Source organism: Nelumbo lutea, chromosome 2 (assembly GCF_056320005.1).
Source record: "Nelumbo lutea isolate HS-2025 chromosome 2, American lotus-T2T, whole genome shotgun sequence".
NCBI classification, from domain to species: Eukaryota; Viridiplantae; Streptophyta; class Magnoliopsida; order Proteales; family Nelumbonaceae; genus Nelumbo; species Nelumbo lutea.
In genome coordinates, this window is record NC_142685.1 from 104,354,199 (window position 1) to 104,375,641 (window position 21,443).

A 21,443-nucleotide genomic window follows, 5' to 3' on the forward strand; every position below is an offset into this window, starting at 1 on the left:
TGAACAAAGAAATGGAAAAGAAAGCCACCCAAAAGCCCTGATCCGAATGTGCATATGTACCCTATTACTGCAATCATGAACATGTCAATTCATATGAGATGGTAGGCTTTAAGTACTCTTTACCATAAGATAAAATGGGTCAAGCGTGGTCAGACCTGCAGCAATCTTAACTTTTGAAAAAGTCATTGACACTAGAAAAGCCAAGGATATTTGCAAATTTACGAAGATGAAGAAGAAGGCAAACTGTATGCTGTATTCATTGAGCGTGAAGAACTTTAACCCTGCGAGTTAAAGAAATCAGTAGAACCTGAAAAGAAACCCAAGCAACAAATTAAAAATGAAAAAGGAAAATCCCCATCTGATTGCACTTTACCCATCAATGAACCAAAGATCACCAAACATAACATGTAAGCTGATGATATGAAAAGAAAATATGCATAAGAAATCATCCAATAGGGACCATCCCCAAGTCCATGCATTTTCATCATGATTCTTAGATTCAGTTCCTTCTTGTGAACAAGAGATGTCAATATTACCTACACCAAAAGGAATTCTTGAGAAGAAAATAACTTTTAAAAAACTTAAAAGGTTAAAAATAAACTGAAATGATGACAACTAATTTAGAATGAAAATACACCATAGAGTTTTAAAGTGTTGGAATTCACATATGGGTGGTGTATACTGATTGAAAGGGACTTGTATGCTGATTGGAATTCACATATTTGTAATCAGAAGATCAGCATTTTAATGTGTAACCCTACCTAGATTCAAATAGCAATCTAGACTAGATATGGAAAGTCAATCCATAATCCAACATGAATGGGAAATGATTGGATATCGATACACCCCCTGATCTGGATAGGATCTCAACCTGGATTCAACTAGGCTTTTTATATTTGGATTTGGATACAGTTGCATCTGCTCAAGATCTAATCCATTTCATGTACTAGCAGCAATGCATATTTCTCAACCAAATTCAACAATTGTGATTTTTTTTTGTACTGCAAATATGTACTGACCTCTCATAAATATATGTACTGACCACATATACAACAATTGTGATTTACAGTTGCATGCTGTAAAGGTACTCAAAAGGGCCTATTGGAGAATTGCTAACAGCTACACCCACGGATGCTTTGGTGTAGTTGAGTGACTAAGTAATCATGCCCATATAAATCTCCACTCAAACCATTCCCCAGATATCAGGCCACCGAGGCAAAATGAGGAACAGATTTCTCAGTTCAGCCCTCTGTGGCTTCTTATCTGTCCTTGTATTCTTCTCTGAACCCTCTCATCATCAACCACTTCCACCTCTCCCAAACCCAAGACTCCTGACTACCTACGCAGCTCTCCAGACATGGAAACATGCAATTCTGTCCGACCCAAAGAACTTCACTGCAAACTGGTGTGGTCCCCATGTCTACACCTACACCAGAGTGTACTGTGCACGGATGACCCTCATCTATTCCTGCACTGGACTCATTTCAGACAATTATCCAACATTCCTTGCACTAAGAATGCACCCAGAGATCCAAACCTTCTTCTTCTAATAACTAGCATTATATATGGTATTCAAAGGAAATAAGCACTTTACAAATCAAAATATAAGATAGAAGCATGAACAAAATCCCACAACATTTCTGCAAAAAGAAGCATGCTCTTCAGCTTCCTTAGTATTGGTCTTATGAGGGTCTGTAGATAAAATGTTCCAGAGATTTCAGTTTCGGGCATTCTGATATTCTTGTTTACTGCCTTTCTCTTGACTGAGTCCATAGCCAAATTGGACATCCATGCTGTCATAAGAGAATATAAAGGAAAGTGTTCCAGTTTAAGGATGAGAGTTGGACATGAATGGTGTTTTTTATTACTGATGATTTGATTAATTGTTTTAATCTTCTTTCTTTTCTGTTTATTCATTAGCAAGTACTGACAGTGGATGTGTAAAACAATTAGGAAAGTTGGTGGATGGTTGAGATGCTAGTGAGTAGCGACTGGCTTGAATTGCTGGCCTGCTTAGCAGGACTTGGTGGATGGGTTAACTTATCATGGCACAGGGATAAGGCCTCAACAAGTGTCTATAAACTGGTGATAAGGCTATTCCGTTCTAGGGTAGTAGACCAGACTCACCACCTATAGAAATTAGAACAAAATTTGTCAGTCTATAGTCAAACTATCAGCCTACAGAAATTGGTTCCTGTGTTCACTAGGGTCAGCAATGCTTAGTATATTTTCTATCTATGTTTAGCTAATATTAGCTATATAATAAAAGTACTGATTTTTTAGATTGGTTAATATAAGTATATATTTGACTTGTGATTTTTTTCCTTTTAGCTAAAGGTGTACAATCCACTCAGAATTTAATCAATTATAATTATCCTTGAACACTAGAAATTTGTATTTGTGATAAAAGCTGGATTCTTGTTTTGATCAGCCACAATTAATTTTTTATATAATTATATATTGTAAAAATAAGGTATAACTATCATGTTCCAAGCACCCCTTGAGGGCAGATAGCCTTTTCTAGCCAAGCCACCACTAAGAATTTCAAACTCCATCATTGGAGAATTAATCCTCAATACTTCTAAATTCTATTCACCCCTGCCTCAGTGAGGCTACTGGCTTAACATGGTGTTCACTTGAACCAAGGGGACCAATTGGGAAAAAGGATCCATGTGGAAGAATGACAAAACTTCAGAAAGGGTACTGAGCTGACCTTGATGAGGACCATCATTTGGGGCTAGAACTAGCACCAATCCCATAGGGTGTATGTTTCACTTGTTCACTTCAGGTTTGAATTTCTGACACACCAATACTAATTCACGTTTGACGGGTTAGATATGCCTGACCACTGAGGCCTTTCTAGCCCAGCAGAGCTCAACTAGATTGGGGCCTCCTTGCCTCTATGTCCAGAGGCAAACAGGTGGAGTCTTTGCTATGTAACCTACTCCAGCCAATTTCCAAGTCAACTGACAACGACGACATTAGGCAAATATAACTTGTGATTCACAAATATTTACATAAAAGTACTGTTGTGATCACGACTCAAGGGTCTTAATTCCAAATATATAACAAGGTGCCAAAAATGCTCAGACGGGCTATCCCATCAGTTGTCAGCAGTTGAGACTAATAGCTCTATACTTATTACACATAAAAATTTAGATGCAATTGTACGTTTTCAAATATTATTTCATGTCAATACTTCAAGTTGAAACTTGAAAGCTAAAACTCATTGCTTGTGTCGTGCCATGTGTGCTGCTATAATCGGCATACAAGTCAACTCAAATAATTGGCCTACTATTGCATGAAAAGAAAAAAGCCATCGATGCAGAAGACTACTGAACCAGAAAATTGCTCAAACGCTTGCTTAGAAAACTATTCTCCATTTCTTTTTTCCTTAATGGATAAAAGAATAAAGTGATATTAGCTGTCCTTCTTATTTGATGGAGAGAGAGAGAGAGAGAGAGAGAGAGAGAAATCATACTTCAAATGGGGAAGTAATTTAATACCTAAATGTATTCTCTTCATCTTACCTTATCAATATAACAAAATAAACAAAACTGGATGAAATACATACAAGTGAAATTTACAGAACCATTGGAAGACATAAAAATCAAAACTCCCCAAAGAAAAAGGTGATACAATATCATCCAGAAACCCTGTGAAGGCACACTTGAAGGTGTGGAATATAAGGTAAAAAACAGGCACACTTCCTCTAGAAACCCTGTGAAGGCTATGATGTCTCAGTTGAACTTGGTCCAAGAGAACTACAAGCACATTTTGAAGGGTGCAACAGGAAGCATAGGCCCTGGAGAAATCCTTGCTTTGATGTGACCTTCAGGTAGTGGAAAGACAACCTTCCATATAATCCAGCTCTTAAGAGGAGGTTAGCCAAATTAGAAATCTTGTTGCAGCTCAGGTCAATGATTTAATCTATTTTTCATGTGTATTAGTTTAATTCCAACCTTTGGGGTCTGTCCCAAATGAACTGATCCAGCTCAGCTATCAGCTTAGCTATATAATCACCATAATCTTTTATATGAAGACTGTATTTTATATAATACTGGAGAACACTTGAATTTACAGGATCGGATTTGTAACCCAAGATGATGTTGTCTTCCCTCAATTAAAAGTGGAAAAAACCTTGGTTTTTGCTGCATTTCTCAGACTTCCTAGCAACATGAGCCAACAACAGAAGTTTGCAAGAGTAGATATGATTGTGAAGGAACTAGGCCTTGAGAGGTTTGTATGAGGTTTCTAATGCAATTAGATCTAAATTTCTCCATTGAAAATTTGTGATGAACACTCATGTTATAAGGTCTAAGATTAATTAGATGAAAATGAGGCTTGAATGTGTATGAAGTGATTTACATGATTACAAGTTATAATGAGTAACTGTGATTGCCCTCTCTTTTTCATCATATATGTCGCCATACAAGAATAGGAGGAGCATTTGTGAAAGGAATATCTGGAGGCGAAAGGAAAAGGACTAGTGTTGTTTATGAAATTCTTATGGATCCCTCATTGTTGTTGCTTGATGAACCCACTTCAGGCCTTGATTCCACCTCTGCAAATAAGCTTCTTCATATTCTTCAAGGAATTGCTAAGGTAACGTTTTCTCTTTTATACTTCCTAGAACTGAAGCTTGCTAGAGAGGAGGATGACTACTCTAATGGTTGCACTCAGTGGATCCATAGGCAGGAAAGACAATTATCATTACAATTGATCAACCTTCAAGTAGAATGTTCCACATGTTCAACAAGATTTTGCTCATATCAGAGGGATGTCCTCTGTATTATGGGAAGGCTAGAGAATCCATGGAGTACTTCTCATCATTGAGGTTTGCACCTCAGATAGCCATGAACCCTGCAGAGTTCTTGCTAGACTTGGCAACAGGGCAAGTTAACGACATAAGTGTCCCAAAAGACTTGGTGACAATTTCTATAATATTTGGTTTTTCATTTCCATTTTATGAGTTACAACAGCAGTGACTAAAGGACATTAATGTTGCTTATCTTGTGATGAAATATCAATCTATCAGTATGTACAATTGAAGTACAAAGTCTGGGTGGAACCTAAAGAAAAAGCAGAGAACCAATGGCATGGAAAAGATACCACAGCACCTTCAGTTAGCTATTCAAGTTAAGGAGTGGACCATGAGTTGGTGGGAGCAGTTTATAATATTATCAAGGAGAACATTTAGAGAGAGATATAGAGGTTACTTTGACAAGCTAAGGTTTGTGCAGTCCCTTGCTTCTTCATGACAATATTCTCTCAGTACTATTGATTGTAGTATAACAAGCCAAGTAAGTAGAGAACCTACAAATAATTTAACTGGGTCATCATCTGTCAAGTCAACAACTAATCTGATCTAATTCTGTACTTAGGGAGCAGGGGAACTCGTTGCTGATGCTGTTTTAAGCATCAAAAGAGCTGGGATGATTGCCTCTTTGGTCCTAATGTTGTTTCTCCTCACTGGAGGTTACTATGTCCAGGTACTCAATCATACTTGTATCAGCAACAGTAAATGAAAATTTCCTTAACAAAGAAATATAGAAAAACAGTGTTCCAGATAAGGAAATAAATACCTGGAGTTGACATTTTAGATTTTCACCAGCATTTCATTCAGACATTTTTTTTCTTTCTATTATTTATTTCATTTCTTTCTTTTGTGTTTTTTTATGCTTTTTATTTTGGTGAACAGTCACTCAAACCTATCATGTTTTTGGAAATATATGGACTAGGGAGAGGCTACATAAATAATTTAAACCTGAATGAACTATATTCAATTACAACTCTGAATAAGAAGGAAATTAGAAAGGAAATAAATCTCTATAAAAGGTAAAGCTCTACCTCAGAAAGGCAAAATTTAGGTACAGCAGAATGGAAGAATAAAATTCAGGCTGCTGAACCCCGCTGATAATAAGGAACCCAGACAACAATTACATTATGCCTTATAAGAGCTATAAATCTAGATCAAGTGCTTATTGAGAGGGTGTTCAACATCTAGGTCAGCTTTCAGTATTTTACTTCTAATAAAACAGGCCCACACATTCTTCAAAAATAGTGTTTTTTAAGGAAAGAGACATTTGGGAGAAACTAAGGCCATTTGGTAACTTTTATACTTTGCATAATTCCAGTTTTTTTGTGAGGGAAAACTCTTTTCAATTTTTGAAAGATATCTTTATCATCTATGAGAAACTTCTCCAATGTGATCTTGTTCAACACTGCTTGTTCCAAGCCTCAAAGGAGGGGGGGTTGTGTCAGGTTGAGGCTCATTCCAAAAGGTATATAAGGTAGTCTTGCCTTGAGTCTCAACTTTGAGGCTCATTCCGAAAAGTATAAATAACACACTTGCATCACTCTTTGGGAAACTGTTGAGAATGGCTAGACAGGGGTGTTTTTGGTTTTGGGGGGTAAACAAGCCTTATACTAACAAGTAGTGATTTTCTTTTTCAAGGAGTTACGAAATTCTCAATTCAATTTGGAATAAAAACTTCAACTCATATAAGAACAATTGCTTATGCAATTTGCAACATCATCTAGTGAAGTTTTTACTCCTGGTCCAAGGGTATTGCGACACTTGTCCTAGTGAAATCTCAATCATTCTAACCTTTATCAATGACATACTAAAAATGATTGGTTAAGCACCAACTTTTACTTTTGTCACAAAAAACATGTTTGCTCTTCTACTCCAGGAATTAGACTCTTTAGGATGTTGTGGTTCTCAACATGGGATCCTAGTTAATGTAGCTCTATTGATGCCACAAGAAGTTGAATGAAAGCAGAAACCCCACACTTCAGCCCAAGTTCACAATTTGTTGGTATTTCAAAGGATCTTTAAAGATACGAGACAATGAAAGATACTCATAGTTATAATTATTTATATGGAAGAAATAGAGTTAAAATATTAATTATTAGTATAGATAAACAATGCATTGGTTCAGCGGAGTGCAAAAACTCTCACAGGATTTTGGCAAAAGCTAAAATTAGATATCTAATTCAGGACTTCATATTCAAAGTTTAATCAAGATCAAGATTCAGAGGTGACAAGCATCTTTGGCCGTGAGATGCATTATGTTACTTTGCAAATGCATCATACAATAAATAAGGCTATAAAACACATCCACTCCAATTGTTTGTAGTAAAATCAAACTAAAACAATCAGCATTTAAGGTAAAGAGTTAGAAAATTATTGAGTGGAGTAAAGTTCTCCACTCACTAAAACATTTTCTTATATAAAACTGCAACTCCAAATACAACCACACATGAAACAGTGATTACAGTTTTCACCATCGTCTTCCTCATCTCTTTTATCTCTTCGAGTATTTCTCTCATCAAATCCTTCAGTTCCCTAATTTCTCTCTTCACTTCCCCAATTTCTTCCCCAATTTCTCTCTTCAGTTCTCCAATTTCTCTCTTCACTTCCCTGAGCAAATCCTCGTTTCCCTCCTTTATTTTGTTTTCAATGTACTCCATTTCTTTCATCGATGTTTTCCACGCAGCATATTGTCTCTTCTCAGCTTCTTCAACTGATTCTTTGACTTCCTCTGTTTTGTCATCGATTTTCCTCCCCAAATCTGCAACTCCAGATAAACAATAAAATAAGAGAAAGAAACCTAAGTCAAATGAAAGAAATAGAATATATTAGTGTTACCTCCCTTTGCTCCAGTGGCTCCCTCTCCTGCTTCTGTTGCCATGAAAAAAAAAATGTAAGAGAAAAAAAAAAGCTTGAAAAGAAAGAAACGTAGAGAGAAATAGAGCTTAATGAAACGAGAGAATGGTAAGGTAGACATAATAGAGGGACTCATTTTATAAGTAGTTGTGGGCTCTTGTTTGAAAACAGATCGGTTCGTTACGTTTAATTTAGTTTTGCCAACCGAACTGGTACTACCAATTTGTCTATTTTATTAACTGAATCTGATTGAGATGCATATAAAACTAATGTTTCAAAAAATGATTCGGAACCAGAGTCGTTCTAGCCACGATTTTCTAGGTCAACGGCTATGAGTAGAGGTGTAAAGTGGTCCACACTTTGTGCAGGTCGTGCCATGCTGGCCCGCAGGTCGTCACGGGTCGTGCTGCCCTCCCCGATGAAAATTTTGGGGGTTGGCCCGACACAACCCGTGGGTCGTGCCAGGCTGTGCATCGGGCCAAAGCTATTTATTTAAAACAAATTGACAAAAAAACTTAAAATTTTAATTTTATATGAATTTTGTGTATAAAATTGCTTATATATGTAATAATTAAATAAATTAGTATAATAAAATTAAAAAATATTTATTTTATTAATATACTATGTACTATATATTATTATATAATTATAATTTATATAATATTATATAACTATATATAGAATATATAAAATACATACATATATATATATATATGGGTGATGCTGGGTTGGGATATGAGTTAGGTTGTGTCGGCCCGCAGGCAACACGGCCTGCTCAGTCATGTCGTGCCGTGCCGTGCATGGCCGAGCCGCGGGCAACATGGCCCGATTTACACCTCTAGCTGTGAGCATTAGGAAAACGGCTCACCTAGGTTGGAAATAGAGTCACCATCCATTAGATATGAAAATGGAGGTGATGGGACATCCAAGAATGATTTTCAAAACCGTTTGGTTCTAATAGTGACTCCAAAACCAGTTCGAGTAAGACTCGGATGGGAGAGGAAAGAAGTTAGGCACCCCTCTCCCGAGTCCAATTGGTGGGGCCCACATGGGATTTCACAATAAGCACAAATTAGAGCAAACAAACCATTGACCAAGAACAATTAATAGACAATGAAGCTAAACAAACTCATGAACAAACTATCACAAAAAAAAAAAATCCTCTACTTAAATATGTCTTTATTTAATTTCCTTTTTCTTTTTAATTGAATTTTTATCATTTGCTTATGTTGTTTTCTTATAGAAACCTATTTTTATTTTTATTCATTTTTTATTTTCTATATATATATATAGAATCTTTTAATTTTTTTATTTTTATTTTTATTGATTTATTTATATATTTATTTTATTATCTTTTTTAATTATATTTAAATTTTTACTTTATTTTTTATTCTTTTATTTTTATATCATTTTTTCTTCATTTCTTTTATCCTTCCCCTTTCGGTGACTTGTCCCCTCCTACCACCTAAACATGTCTAAATCTATACTAACCTCACCTTTCAACTTTGATCTAATTTAATTAATATTTTTTTTCCTTTTTTTCTTACCTTGTCATTTGTTCCCTCTTGTCATCTTTGCTCTCACCTTCCCCCTTATTCATTGAATTAATTTTATTTACAAATATTTCATCTGAGATGAATGACCCTCGGTGAGTGAGAACCTGAACCTGATAGCCACCTCCGACCATATCTCCCTATTACCCAATAACTCAGTGAATTCGACATCTCTTACTTTAATTTGAAACTCCCTGTTACCCAATAACTCAGTGAATTCGACATTAGATATTAAATTAATATAATATCAACAGGGATTTGTAATCAATATAATTTTAATTTCAAGAGGTAGAATAGTTAGATATTAAATCAAATCTTGGCAATATAGCAAAGAGGAAAAACAGTTTGTGAAGAGAACCTTGGGAGTAAGTTACCTGACAGCATTTTGGCCCGAGATGATGGTGTAGTTCCTAAACTCTGGTGCTAATCTGATTTAAAATGAGGAGAGGAATGACTCTAGCTGCCGCTTCTAATGATCTTGGTTGATCGATGACAATGGAGAACAGAGGACCTTTGACTAATTTTGGGAACCGAAAGGATGAAGGGAACTGATGTTGTTGTTGGGGAATAGGAATGATCTGATAAAAACGGTGAGAAATCACCGAAATTTTGATGAAAACAAAATAAATTTCACAGTTAAGAGGTTTTCCCCGTGATTGGCTCTACTTCAGAGAGAGATTGAAGACGACCTGAAAGTGATGCCGGTCAGGGAAAAGGAAGAAAGCAAGTGAAGGGAGAAGAAAAGGGAAGAAAGAAGAAGAAGATAGAGAGAGGGAGAAAAGAAGAGAGAGAGGAAAGAGGGGCCCAAAAAAGATTGAAACGATTTTCGCCGCTGGTTCAGCATCCAGAGGTAGAAGAAGGTGAACAGTGCCTCTCTTCGAATTGGAAAAAAATGGAAGAAGAAGAAGAAAAAGGAGAAGGAGAGAGCGAGAGAGAGGGAGAGAGAGAGAAGAGATCGATGGGCGGTGATAATGCAGCCGCCGCTCAGGTACTGTTTGAACAAGAGTGACGATGAACAGTGTATCCCTCGATTAGGGCGAGCGTTGGATTTCTAGAGGGGGCGATGGCAGCTTCGTAATTTTTAGGGGATCCAGGGGTCTTTTTTGATAATTTTGCAGTATCGGATTCTCGGGTAAAAGTCGGTTAAGGGGTTCAAACCAGGTCCAATAATGAGGGGTTTGGGTTAAGAGTTAAAATGTAAAGGTTCGAGGTGCGTCCGACCGCATTGAGGGTTTTGTGTGTACGAGCTGGTGTGATTGGTTGAAACGGAATATTTTGAGTGAATGGGTAAATTGAGGAACTTTTGACTAAAAATCGGAAGGATGAGGTTTTGGACATTTTGAGTTAATTGAAAATATCAGATTGGTCCAACTTGACCCAGATTTGGCAGATTTGGAAGAGTAGTGGTTCATTCAATCTAGAGCCTTAAAATGGAGCCTAGGTGTGATAAATGGACGAAAAAAGGTATTTTGGGCTGAAATTTTATAGGTCGGTATTTTAGAGTATCTAAGATTTGGTGGTAATGTCTGATCAATTTAGGAGTGTCGAAATGGTAGGAATTTAAGTCATTTATAAGATCCAAAACAGAATCTTGGTTTGATGAAAGAGTAAACGAGGGAATTTTCAATTAAAGCTTTGTAGGCAGGTGTTTTTGTGCATCTACATTTTAATGATATGGTCTGATTAGTTTGTATGTGTTAAGATCGAGGGGATTTGGGTTATGAGGGTTTAGGCTGATAAGAGGGCTTGGAATAGAATCTTTGTTTGATGAAAGGGTAAATGAAAGAATCTTGATAGGAAATTTGTGGGTAGGTACTTTAGGTTTTCTAGGATTTAATGGTGGCGTCTAATCTGAGAATTGAGGTGCAAATGGGTGTTGATTGGGGTCATCAGATTGGTATCAAAAAGATTTAATGGTGGATCTAAGGGTTTTTGAGTTGAAACTCGGGTTCTTTGGATTTTTCGATGAGTGACCGGAAGGGTTTGATCGGGTGTTCAGGGTGAATCAGAGGGTTCAGAGGGTGGGCCGCGTTGGTTCAAAAACCTAGTATAACGTCGGTTCAAAAATCAGGTGTTAATAACGACAGTTCAAAAACCTTGTATAAAACCATTAAACTAATTTTAAATGCATTTCAGTTGATTTAATCGTTTAACCAAACTAAAATCATTCTTTCTTGAGGGAACTCCTTCATGTCTCCTGCGTGCTCACTAATATTCCACCATGGCCTACTGTATTCTTTAGATCAGTGAAGGAGAGAGGGGAAAAAAGTAAATGAAGAAGAGAAATGGAGTGGATTATGGCAATTAGACTTGTTCATTGGCCGCGTCGGACCGGGTTCGGGCCAGGCTTTGCCTTTATATTAGAAGAATATACTCAGGCCTGAACCCAAGCCCGGCTCAACCATCAGGCATAGGTCTTGAGCCCGAACCCGGACAAAAAATTAGAAAAATATTTTTTCTTTTTTATTCAATAAAAAACTATTTTATTTATATAAAAAGATCTCAAAACCTAAAAAACAATGAAAGATTTTACTATTACTTGAAAAAATAAAGAAAAAATATGTTATATATATTTGTTTATTATATAAAATATATTCTTACTATATAATATATTATCAAGTCGGGCTTGGGCTCGGGCTAGGCTTTTTTGAGAAATCCCGAACCTAGCCCAAAGAAAGGTCAGACCCAATGTTTTAGACTCGAGCCTGTAGGCCTGAAATCTTGACCAAGGTTAACTTAAATCGAGTTGGGCCAAGCCGGTCCATTAATAGGTCTAATGGCAATAGCAAAAGGAGAGGATGATAATGAACAAAATAAGAAAGGAGAAAAGGGAAAGAAATGACATGAAAAGATAGAAAACTATTATGTAGAAATAGAAAAAGAAAAGAACGAAACAGAGAGACCGGTTGCAACTATCTAACTGACCTAAGGTGGAGATAAGAAGAAGATGATGAAAGGGGTGGGAAAGAGGAGAAGATGAAATGAAATGAAATAAAATAACAATGGAGAGAGGAAAGAAGAAAAAATAATAGAAAATGTTGTTACTTGAGAGTGTCAATCTAATTGTTGCTCCTTAGCCGTTTTATGTTATTTTAAATGATTTTCTATAATTATTAATTGATACAAGTAAAATAATACTTTTAATAGTTAATAAACTATATATTTTTTTTAATTATTACATATTTTTGTTATTTGGAAGCTTTAATACCTCCACATTATTTAATTTAACCTATTTTACATTTTTCAGTAATGTCTAAAAATTTTAAATTATTTATATTTTATATTCTTATCATCAAGGATTATTAAGCCTATTATAATTATTTTTGTGATTTTGATAAAGTTTTTTAAAGCTATTACATAATTTCCTTATTCAATTTACTTTTTATATTTTTTAATAATATTTAAACCATGATTTCGTTATTGAAGTTTTTTGTTTAAGAAATTTTTTAAATTTAATACATAACTTTGTTATTTTAGATATTGAAAATTTAGTTATGTAAAATATTTCGTTATTTAAAATTTAAATAATATTTTATTGAAATTTGTAAAAGAATATTTAGTTATGAAATTGAATAATCTGTAAATTATAATTTATATTGTAATTATGCAATTTCGTTATGAATTTTATAAAAATATCAAATTATTAATAATCTGAACATTATTAAATATATTATAATTATTTTTGTGTCTTTAATAAATATTTTAAAGTTATTACATAACTTCATTATAGTATTTAAGTATTTATTAAAATTTTTCACTTCAAACTTTGTTAAGTGAAAGGTAAATTATAGAAATACTAGACAATTGTTTTATATATTAACTTTTTAAATAATTAATAATTCTTTAGACTTTATATATTATATTTCACATTTTTTGTAATAAAAATAACAATAATTAATTTCAACTAAGGTCACTCATCAAATCGATGAAACCAACCAACCCGAAAAGGGATAGGTAAGATAAGCCAAACGAACTCTAAGAATTAAATGGACCCCATGTCTTTGTTTGTGTGCAAGCCCAAAGCTTATCCAAGCCCATTTTAACCTCGACTTGTGCCATATTTTTTTTGCATGTATTACATTTTATTTTATTTATAAATGAAATAATTAGATTTTTATTATTGATGTCATAGGTCAAACTCATTACTCATTAGGCCTAAAAAAACCATAAGCCTAGCCTGGGCATGTGTAGGTCTAAGATTGGGTTTGCAATCTAGGCCTGAGGTGCGGGTTGGGTTGGGTTGGGCTTAGGTTAATGCACTTACCATCAGTACTAAAATCAGCCCAGCCTAGCCCGACCCATTATCACCCCTAATGACTTAGAATGGTTTGAACCATTTGACTTGAATGGTTGAACCGGTGACATGCAACCCAGTGGCAAAAGTGGGTTAGTCTCTGAATCAGTTTTTAAAACATTGATCGATATAACTCAAGTTGTCCAGTTTCACTAATGGTCGGTTAGTTTCAAGTGACCAACTCCCCAGCTCAACCAAGTCAGTTTGGTTGGCCAAATAATTATAACCAAATTGAACTAACGAGTGAACTCTTTTAATTTCAAATAAATTAGTAGTATAATCAATAATTATTGAAAATTTGTAGATAAAATACATAGTTAGTAAAAATAAATTTATAATGAAAATACAATAAATAAATAATAAAAATACATTAAATACAATAATTACAAGAATACAATAAATACTAAAAATGTATTAGATTAGATAATAAATAGTGTAATATTAAATAATAGTTTAATCTCTATTAAATATTAATTAATTATAAAGAAAATACATAATTACTAAAAATAAATTTCTAATAATGATACAGTATATCTAATAAGTACAACAAGTTAAAGTTAAAAAAAAAATAAATAACAATAATTTAGTATTCAATAATTATTGAGAACTTTCTATTAAATAAGAAAACAAAAATAGATTTATACATAATTATTGAAAATACAATAAATAATATTTTTAGTACATATGAATATATAATAAATATTGCTAAAGATTTTACAATTATTATTCATAAAAGTTATTTTATAGAATTATTAATTGATATAAGTGAAATAACATTACTATTATTAGTTCATTATTAATTGTAATTAATATTCTATTTTTAATATCAATTAAAAAATTTTTTTTTGAAATTTATTACATAAATTTGTTATTTGGAAGATTCAATACCTCTAAGTTATTCAATCTATTTTCATTATTTCAATAATATTTAAAATTTTAATTTACTTATATTTTATATTCTCATTGTTGAATATTATTAAATCTATTATAATTAATGTTGTGTTCAAGGTTCAAAGTATCTGAAATGCTATGCGTATTGGAAAGTCAAATTTAAGAGACATCAGGATACACCTTGGATACGCATGGATACGGACGAAAAATTAAGATACGCATGAAAACACATGAAAATGCTATAAATACTCTAATAAATCATAAATAAACATTAATGTAACATGAACTATTTATGCATAAAAATAACATGTTTTAGTGGGTTTTTTTGAAAAAAAAAAACATATTATAATCAATAAACGGGAAGTCGGGAACGAAAACATACTATCTAATTGTGGACATTATAGATCAAGTAATTTTTTTTCATGTTTTATTCTATTTTTTTAAAAACTAAACAATTATTTATTTTTATTCAAATAATTATTTTGCATGTTTTATTATAAAAATTAAATTAAAATTAAAAAAAGTAAAGATGTAACAAAAAAAATGAATGGATTTATGGACATAATAGGTGAAATAATTATTTTGCATATTTTATTCTAAAAATTAAAAAAAAATAAATATCAATGTTTTAAAACATGGGGGCATTCCACTACCTAGAGACATGAAGCATAGTTCAAAATGCAAGAGGCGTAAGCCTCTTCGAACACAAGGAGGTCTTTAATAAAAATCTTTTATAATAAAAAAAATAAAAATGCATAACAGTTGTAAAAACGGGGGGTCTTGTCGAAGCGGAGGCGAGTGAGCGAAGTGGAGCGGGACCCCCTTAACTCAAAAAAATAAATTGGGCTACATCGAAAAAAGGGATTGGGGGCTGGAGGGCGAAGCCCCCCAACCGAAGGGACAGGGGCAAACCACTTTCTTTCTCCTTATCTTTTCTAACATTGGCTTAAAATGTAAAAGAAATTTGAAAAAATATATTTATTTTCACTCCTTTTTTCACAACCTTGAAAAACTTATTAAATCTTACAAATTTATAGATCCTTTGACAAATTTTTACAAGATTTGAGTATTTAGAAAGGCTAAAAACCTTTTTAAAGGGTTTGGGAAAGAAAGAGGACTTCTGAAATGGGTTTAAAAGCCCTCTTTCGAAGGGAGTTTTATTTGCGATTCCGCCATAGTAAAATTGTACTATATTGGTCGATCGGTAGCGTATCGACCGATACGGTGCCGAAACGCACCGATACTCAACGATATGGGCATGATACAGCACGTGGCAGTATCTCTAAGACAAAACTATTTATAATTTATGTCCACTTTTTGTAATTCATTTATCCAAAAATTAATTAAGGTATTAAGTGGGTAGTTTCTGAACAGTTATAATTCATGGTTTCAACACGGTATTAATTTTTTAATAGTTATAAGTGGGCAATGTCTGAAGTGAGAGTAAAGGACATATATGCCCCTTTTATACCCATTGTTTGCTTAGCTAAAAGGGTAAAAATGTCTAATGAAAAAATCTATAAAGAAGGGTGGGGGAGAGGATAAATAGGGAATAGAGATAATTTCGTAGATAAACTAGAATAAGAGATAATTTAAGAGAAAATAGGGATAATGGTGTTGTATCGTTAGAGATCAGAAAAACAAATCTCCCTTTCTTTATCCATTAGTTGTTTGGGAAAATGGCATGGAATAAAATAAAATAAAAAATTTTAAAAATGAGAAAAAAAGATATACTTCCTTAGTGTGTGTGTGTAATGAGACGATAAGCGGGGATGGGGAATTTTCATATAATGAGATGATAATTTTTATATTAGGTCCTTCTAAGTAGGGATGGGGAATTTTCATGATGTTTTTATGAGGTATTAAATGACCTACACCATTTGATATGAATAGGACGTACAGTAGTTACACTAGTGGCAATAAAAATGGAGTGATATATAAAGTTCTAGCTTTCTTCTCAAAGAGTTTGGGACTAAAAAGTATGAAATCTCACAATTCTTATCTTATTGCCAATGGAGTTGCCAAAATGCAAAGAACATTTGTGCCTAGTGGACTATTTTGTTGAGAAATTTAACTACTTTACCACTACATTAGTTGTGGGCTAAAACTTTGAATCACAACCCTCAATGTATTAATTTTTATTACTTTACTTTTATGATTTATCTTATTTAAATTTTTAAAGTTTAATTTATACAATGGAGAGAGAGTTTAATTCAGAAGGTGGAGAGAGAGAGAGAGGGTTAGATAGTCCATTGGGGATGTGAGATAGTATTTAAGAGATGCTTTAGGAAAAATTACATGGAGGAGATAGTTTAAGAGGAATTTTAGGAAAGGGCAGGTTTTAGGAGTGATTCAATGAGATAACATAATTAATTAGGGAATTAAAAATATTAAAATGAAAAAATGAAAAAAAAAATACAATGAGGATTTGGAGTCTAATGTGGATTAAACTTAAAGGGGATAACTTGATTGGTCGAAGCCTGTCCAATACAATGTCTTTTAGGTATCATAACTTTTGGATAAATAGATATATAGATAAATTTATTTGTGTGGTACCATGATGATTATGTGTGTTTGGGGATGGGGAACAAAGATCTATATTGAGAATGACACACTTATTATTAAAAATTCATACATCGGCTTTGGTTTTTCTTTACCTCTCTCTAGTGATTGAATGCCTATAATGACTCTCAGCTTTCTATTTCCTTCTTATTTCCTATCAAACCAAATATATCTTAAATTGCATTAAGAAGATTAATTGCTTCATATTCATGACATGAATAATGAATTATCTAAATTTATAACAAAAAAGTCTAGATGTAGAGTTGCAAATGATATATTTGTTTAGAATAATAACAAAAGCACATTAAAATATTCATTATAAAATTTGCAATTCATACATATAAATAAATCTTAAAAAGGAAAAATAGTAACAATAGAACAATGAAATGTAGTTGGAAAAGAAAAATGGGATGGGTCCAAAGTCTTTGGCCTTACCTACAATGAACGAACATGAGAGGAGAGTTCAGTCGTGGTGAAAAATTTCAATGATTCCTCTACCTTTGGTGTTTAGGCTTGACGCATGCCTCAATTCAGTCTTGGAGAGAGAGAGAGAGAGAGAGAGAGAGAGAGAGAGAGAGATCCAAACAGTGAGGTCTGTCTATTTACTTCATATATAATATTTGTTGTCTGTTTACAATGAATAGGTGCTAAGAAAATGGAACTAAATAACAAACTAAATACACTTGAAATGAGAGATTCAAAATTTTGGTCCTTAATGGTCGGTGTTTTCGAACGGGTTAGAAGTAACGGAAGGGGAATGGGTTCAAGATCTTATTACCAATAAATTTGATAATTTTGTAAAATTATTATTTTATCAATTATGGTAATTTTAGATAAATTTAGTATAACACAATTTTATTAACTTACAAAATTAATATTGGTGAATTTGAACAAATTAGTTTTGATAATTTTGGTAAGTAATTGTGGTAAACTATTTCTGTTCAATTTCGTAATTAATTTAGATATACTATTTTTGGTAAAATTGGTAACTAATGTTTGTAGATTGGTTTTGGTAATTTTGTAAAATTCATTTGCCAAAAATATTAATTAATAAAAATTTTGTAATTTACCAAAAAGATTAATTTTTAGTAAATTAATATTGGTTAACTATGAAAAGTTAATAATTTATTGAAAGTTATTAATTTTTGAAAATAAAATATAACTAATTTGTGAACAAATTTATTGAATAATTTATATTGAAAATTAAAATATCAATAATTGAATTGACAAAAAATATTTAAAATTATTGCAATAATTGTTGAAAAAAATATTATTTCATTTTCAGAAAATTCTTGATAAAGTATTACATTTTTCGGAAATCATTGATTAATTTATATTAGAAATATTAAAAGCTAAAGAATTTTGATCAACTTTTATTGTAAAATAAAGGATAACTTATTCTTAGTTCAGAAAATTTTTGAAAACAAAATATTGATAAATTATTACATGTTCAGAAAAATTATTAATTAATTTATATTGGAAAATAAAAGATAAATTATTATAATATGAAAAATAATTATAGAGTGATCGCAAAGCTTACTGGTCGTGACTACAATAACTGAACAATGCTTATAATTCTCGTGGCTACCCCTAATTGGACTAGACTCGGACCTTAATTTTTGTTGGACTAGACCCAGAACTTAGATGCCAATCCCATGTCACAGATGGACCCCTTTTGTGATAAGAAACATAATTTTATAAAACAAATTTGCATATAAAAATTATATTTTTATAAAAACATAATTTTATTGATTTAAACATTATCATAATTAAGAAGATGTAAATAGGGATAGTTTTTGAAGCCCACATACGATTTTAAGATCCAAAGCTAGACCTATATCCATGATCGATTCTTGGGTCAAACGGTCCAACCATCTAGTTTAAAGCCTATAAATGGTTTTAAGGTCCAAAACCAAACCTAGAGCCATGATCGAATCCTGGGTCAAACGATCCGATCATCCAATCCAAAGCCTACTTATGGTTTTAAGGATCAAAACCAAACCCAGAGCCATGAGCATTCGTGGGTCAAATGGTCTAACTGTCTAGTCTAAAACCCACATACGATTTTATGGTCCAAAACCAAACCCAAGCATAACAAATTCCTAGATCAAATGGACCGACCATGCAATCTAAAGCCAATATACAATTTTAACGTCCAAATAGAAGTAACTTCAAATAGTTGGGCAAGCAATGGATATAACACAAAAAGATTGGGTAAAATTTGTAGATGGACCCTTTTACTTGGAACGTTGTATTTTGATTTATCTATAGTACAACTAGGAATGGCAATGGGTGAGGCAGGTTCGCGTTTTGATTGCCCCAAACCCAATCCTAAATTCAAATTCACTGCTCCATCCTCGCCCTGATGGCTAAAAATCCTAATCTCGATGAGAGAGTACGGAGGATCTCGTAAAATCATAATGCTTTATTTTATTATTATTATTATTTTAATTTTGATAAATATAGCATTTTATTTCTAACTTTTTGCACATCCCCGATTTGTTCATGGCAACATGCCAATACCCCAATCCAACGTCTTCTCTGAGGTTTTTATGTCTGTCCCACTCCTACGTCCTTCCACTATCACTCTACCAGCCCATGCCATTGTCACATGCCCTTCCTTTTATTTCTCAGGAAACGAAACTGGAAACTGGAAACCAGTCAACCGGTTAACCGACTAACTTCAATTCAATTCCAATTACCGGTTTTCCAAAAACCAATATTACCGGTTTGATTCCCAAAAAAGGACCATGGTTCGGTTGAACACCCTAGAGGCCTAGACAATGCCACTGCGAAACTGCCAATACGACCACCTATTAACTGACAGTGTCACGCAGCTAACCCTCTCCACTACCGCATCAAAAATCACTACTGACGACGCTATTACCATTCACGCCTTTATGCCAGTACTATTGGAATTGGGGGGAGTTCTGATCTTCTACCCAATCTAGGGGGGTTAGTGTGTTGTGGGTAGAGTTTGTGTGGGCAGGAGAATGGGTCTCAGGCTTCCCACTTTTGCCTTAATATCGGTGTTATTTGCATGCTTCAATAATTTAATAATTTATCTTATTATTTTAGTTAATTAATTTTCTACATATGTAATCGTTTTCAAATTTTTTGAAAGTTTGATAATTTATCTTTTATTTATCAATAAAAATTAATCAACAAATTAATTATCTTTTATTTTCCAATTTAACTAATTCAATAATGTTCTGAATATGTAATAATTAATTTTTTGAAAGTATAATAACTTTCAACAATTTAATGAAAATTTAATAAATTACTTTTATTTCCTTAAAAATGAATCATAAATTAATCAAAATTAATTACCTTCTTTCTTATAATATAAATTAATCAATAATTTTTTAAAAAATTCCACAATTTTATATAATTATTTTTTTAAAATACAATAATTTATCTTCTTTTTTTTCAATATAAATTCATTAATACTTTTTCTGAAGATGTATTAATTTATCAATAATTTTTTGTCAATGAAATAATTTATCTTTTGTTTTAGTAGGAATCTGTGGAATTAAAAAAAATATATATATGAAAGAAAGTAGTTTCTCGAAGAGAGAAGGAAGAGTGAAGGAGGAGTTGAAGAAGAGAAGTTGCAAAGAAAAGATAATTAGTCATTATCTTTTAATTTTTGATAAATTATTAATTTGTCATAACTAATCAATATTAATTTACAGAAAATAATTTTTATTAAATTGATAAACTTAATAATTTTCAATAAATTGTTATAATTAACCAATATTAATTTACCAAAATTAATCTTTTTGGTAAATTACAATATTTTATTAGTTTAATTTTGCAGAATTACTAGAACTAATCTACAAACTTTAGTTACCAAATTTACCTAGAATAATATTTCTAAGTTAGTTACGAAATTGAAAAAAAAAAATAGCTTATAGCTCCTATATATATATATATATATATATATATAATGACTAAAAGTGCATTGTGAGTCCAATTACCATATTAATTAATAAAAGAAGTTTTGCCAGCGCCATTAGGACCGAGCATACCAAAACATTCCCCTAGAGGCAAAGAAAGTGACAAATCTCTTCCCTGGATAAACCTTTTTGATGTTATGGCAGATGATAGCATGACTTGTATGTGGCTCACGTAGTAACTATTCAACTTTCTCCCTCTGAAACAAAAGCAAGTAAGAATATTAATGATGGAATTAACATCCAAATAGAGAATGCACGAAATAGCTTTATAACAGCTGCATTGCAAAGGGAACTCAAAGCTCTGATTCAAAATGAGCATATATGAAGCTCTTATAAAGAGAACTATAAGGGTCCTTTTGGTTTGCAGTCAGAATTAATATTCTTCGGAATTGGAATCAGAGTGGCCTATTCTTATAGTTTGTTTGATTCAGACAAGAATTAGAATCAAGTGGAATGTGATTTTATAGATAAGGGAAGGGGAAGGAATGGCCATTCCCTCAAATGGGGGAATA

General features: G+C 32.7%; 1 protein-coding gene and 1 pseudogene across 1 annotated transcript; one reads left to right on the top strand and one right to left on the bottom strand.

Moving 5' to 3' along the window:
• Nucleotides 1-226: 226 nt before the first annotated feature.
• LOC148872475 (ABC transporter G family member 26-like) lies at nt 227-5,261 on the top strand (annotated as a pseudogene).
• Nucleotides 5,262-7,107: 1,846 nt separating this feature from the next.
• LOC148872476 (uncharacterized) lies at nt 7,108-10,266 on the bottom strand. Its single transcript, XM_088967580.1, has 3 exons — nt 9,600-10,266; nt 7,655-7,687; nt 7,108-7,577 (listed from the first exon to the last, which is right to left on the bottom strand). The coding sequence occupies exons 1-3, from the start codon at nt 9,607-9,609 to the stop codon at nt 7,219-7,221; spliced, it is 402 nt and encodes a 133-aa protein (XP_088823706.1). The 5' UTR covers nt 9,610-10,266; the 3' UTR covers nt 7,108-7,218.
• Nucleotides 10,267-21,443: the final 11,177 nt, after the last annotated feature.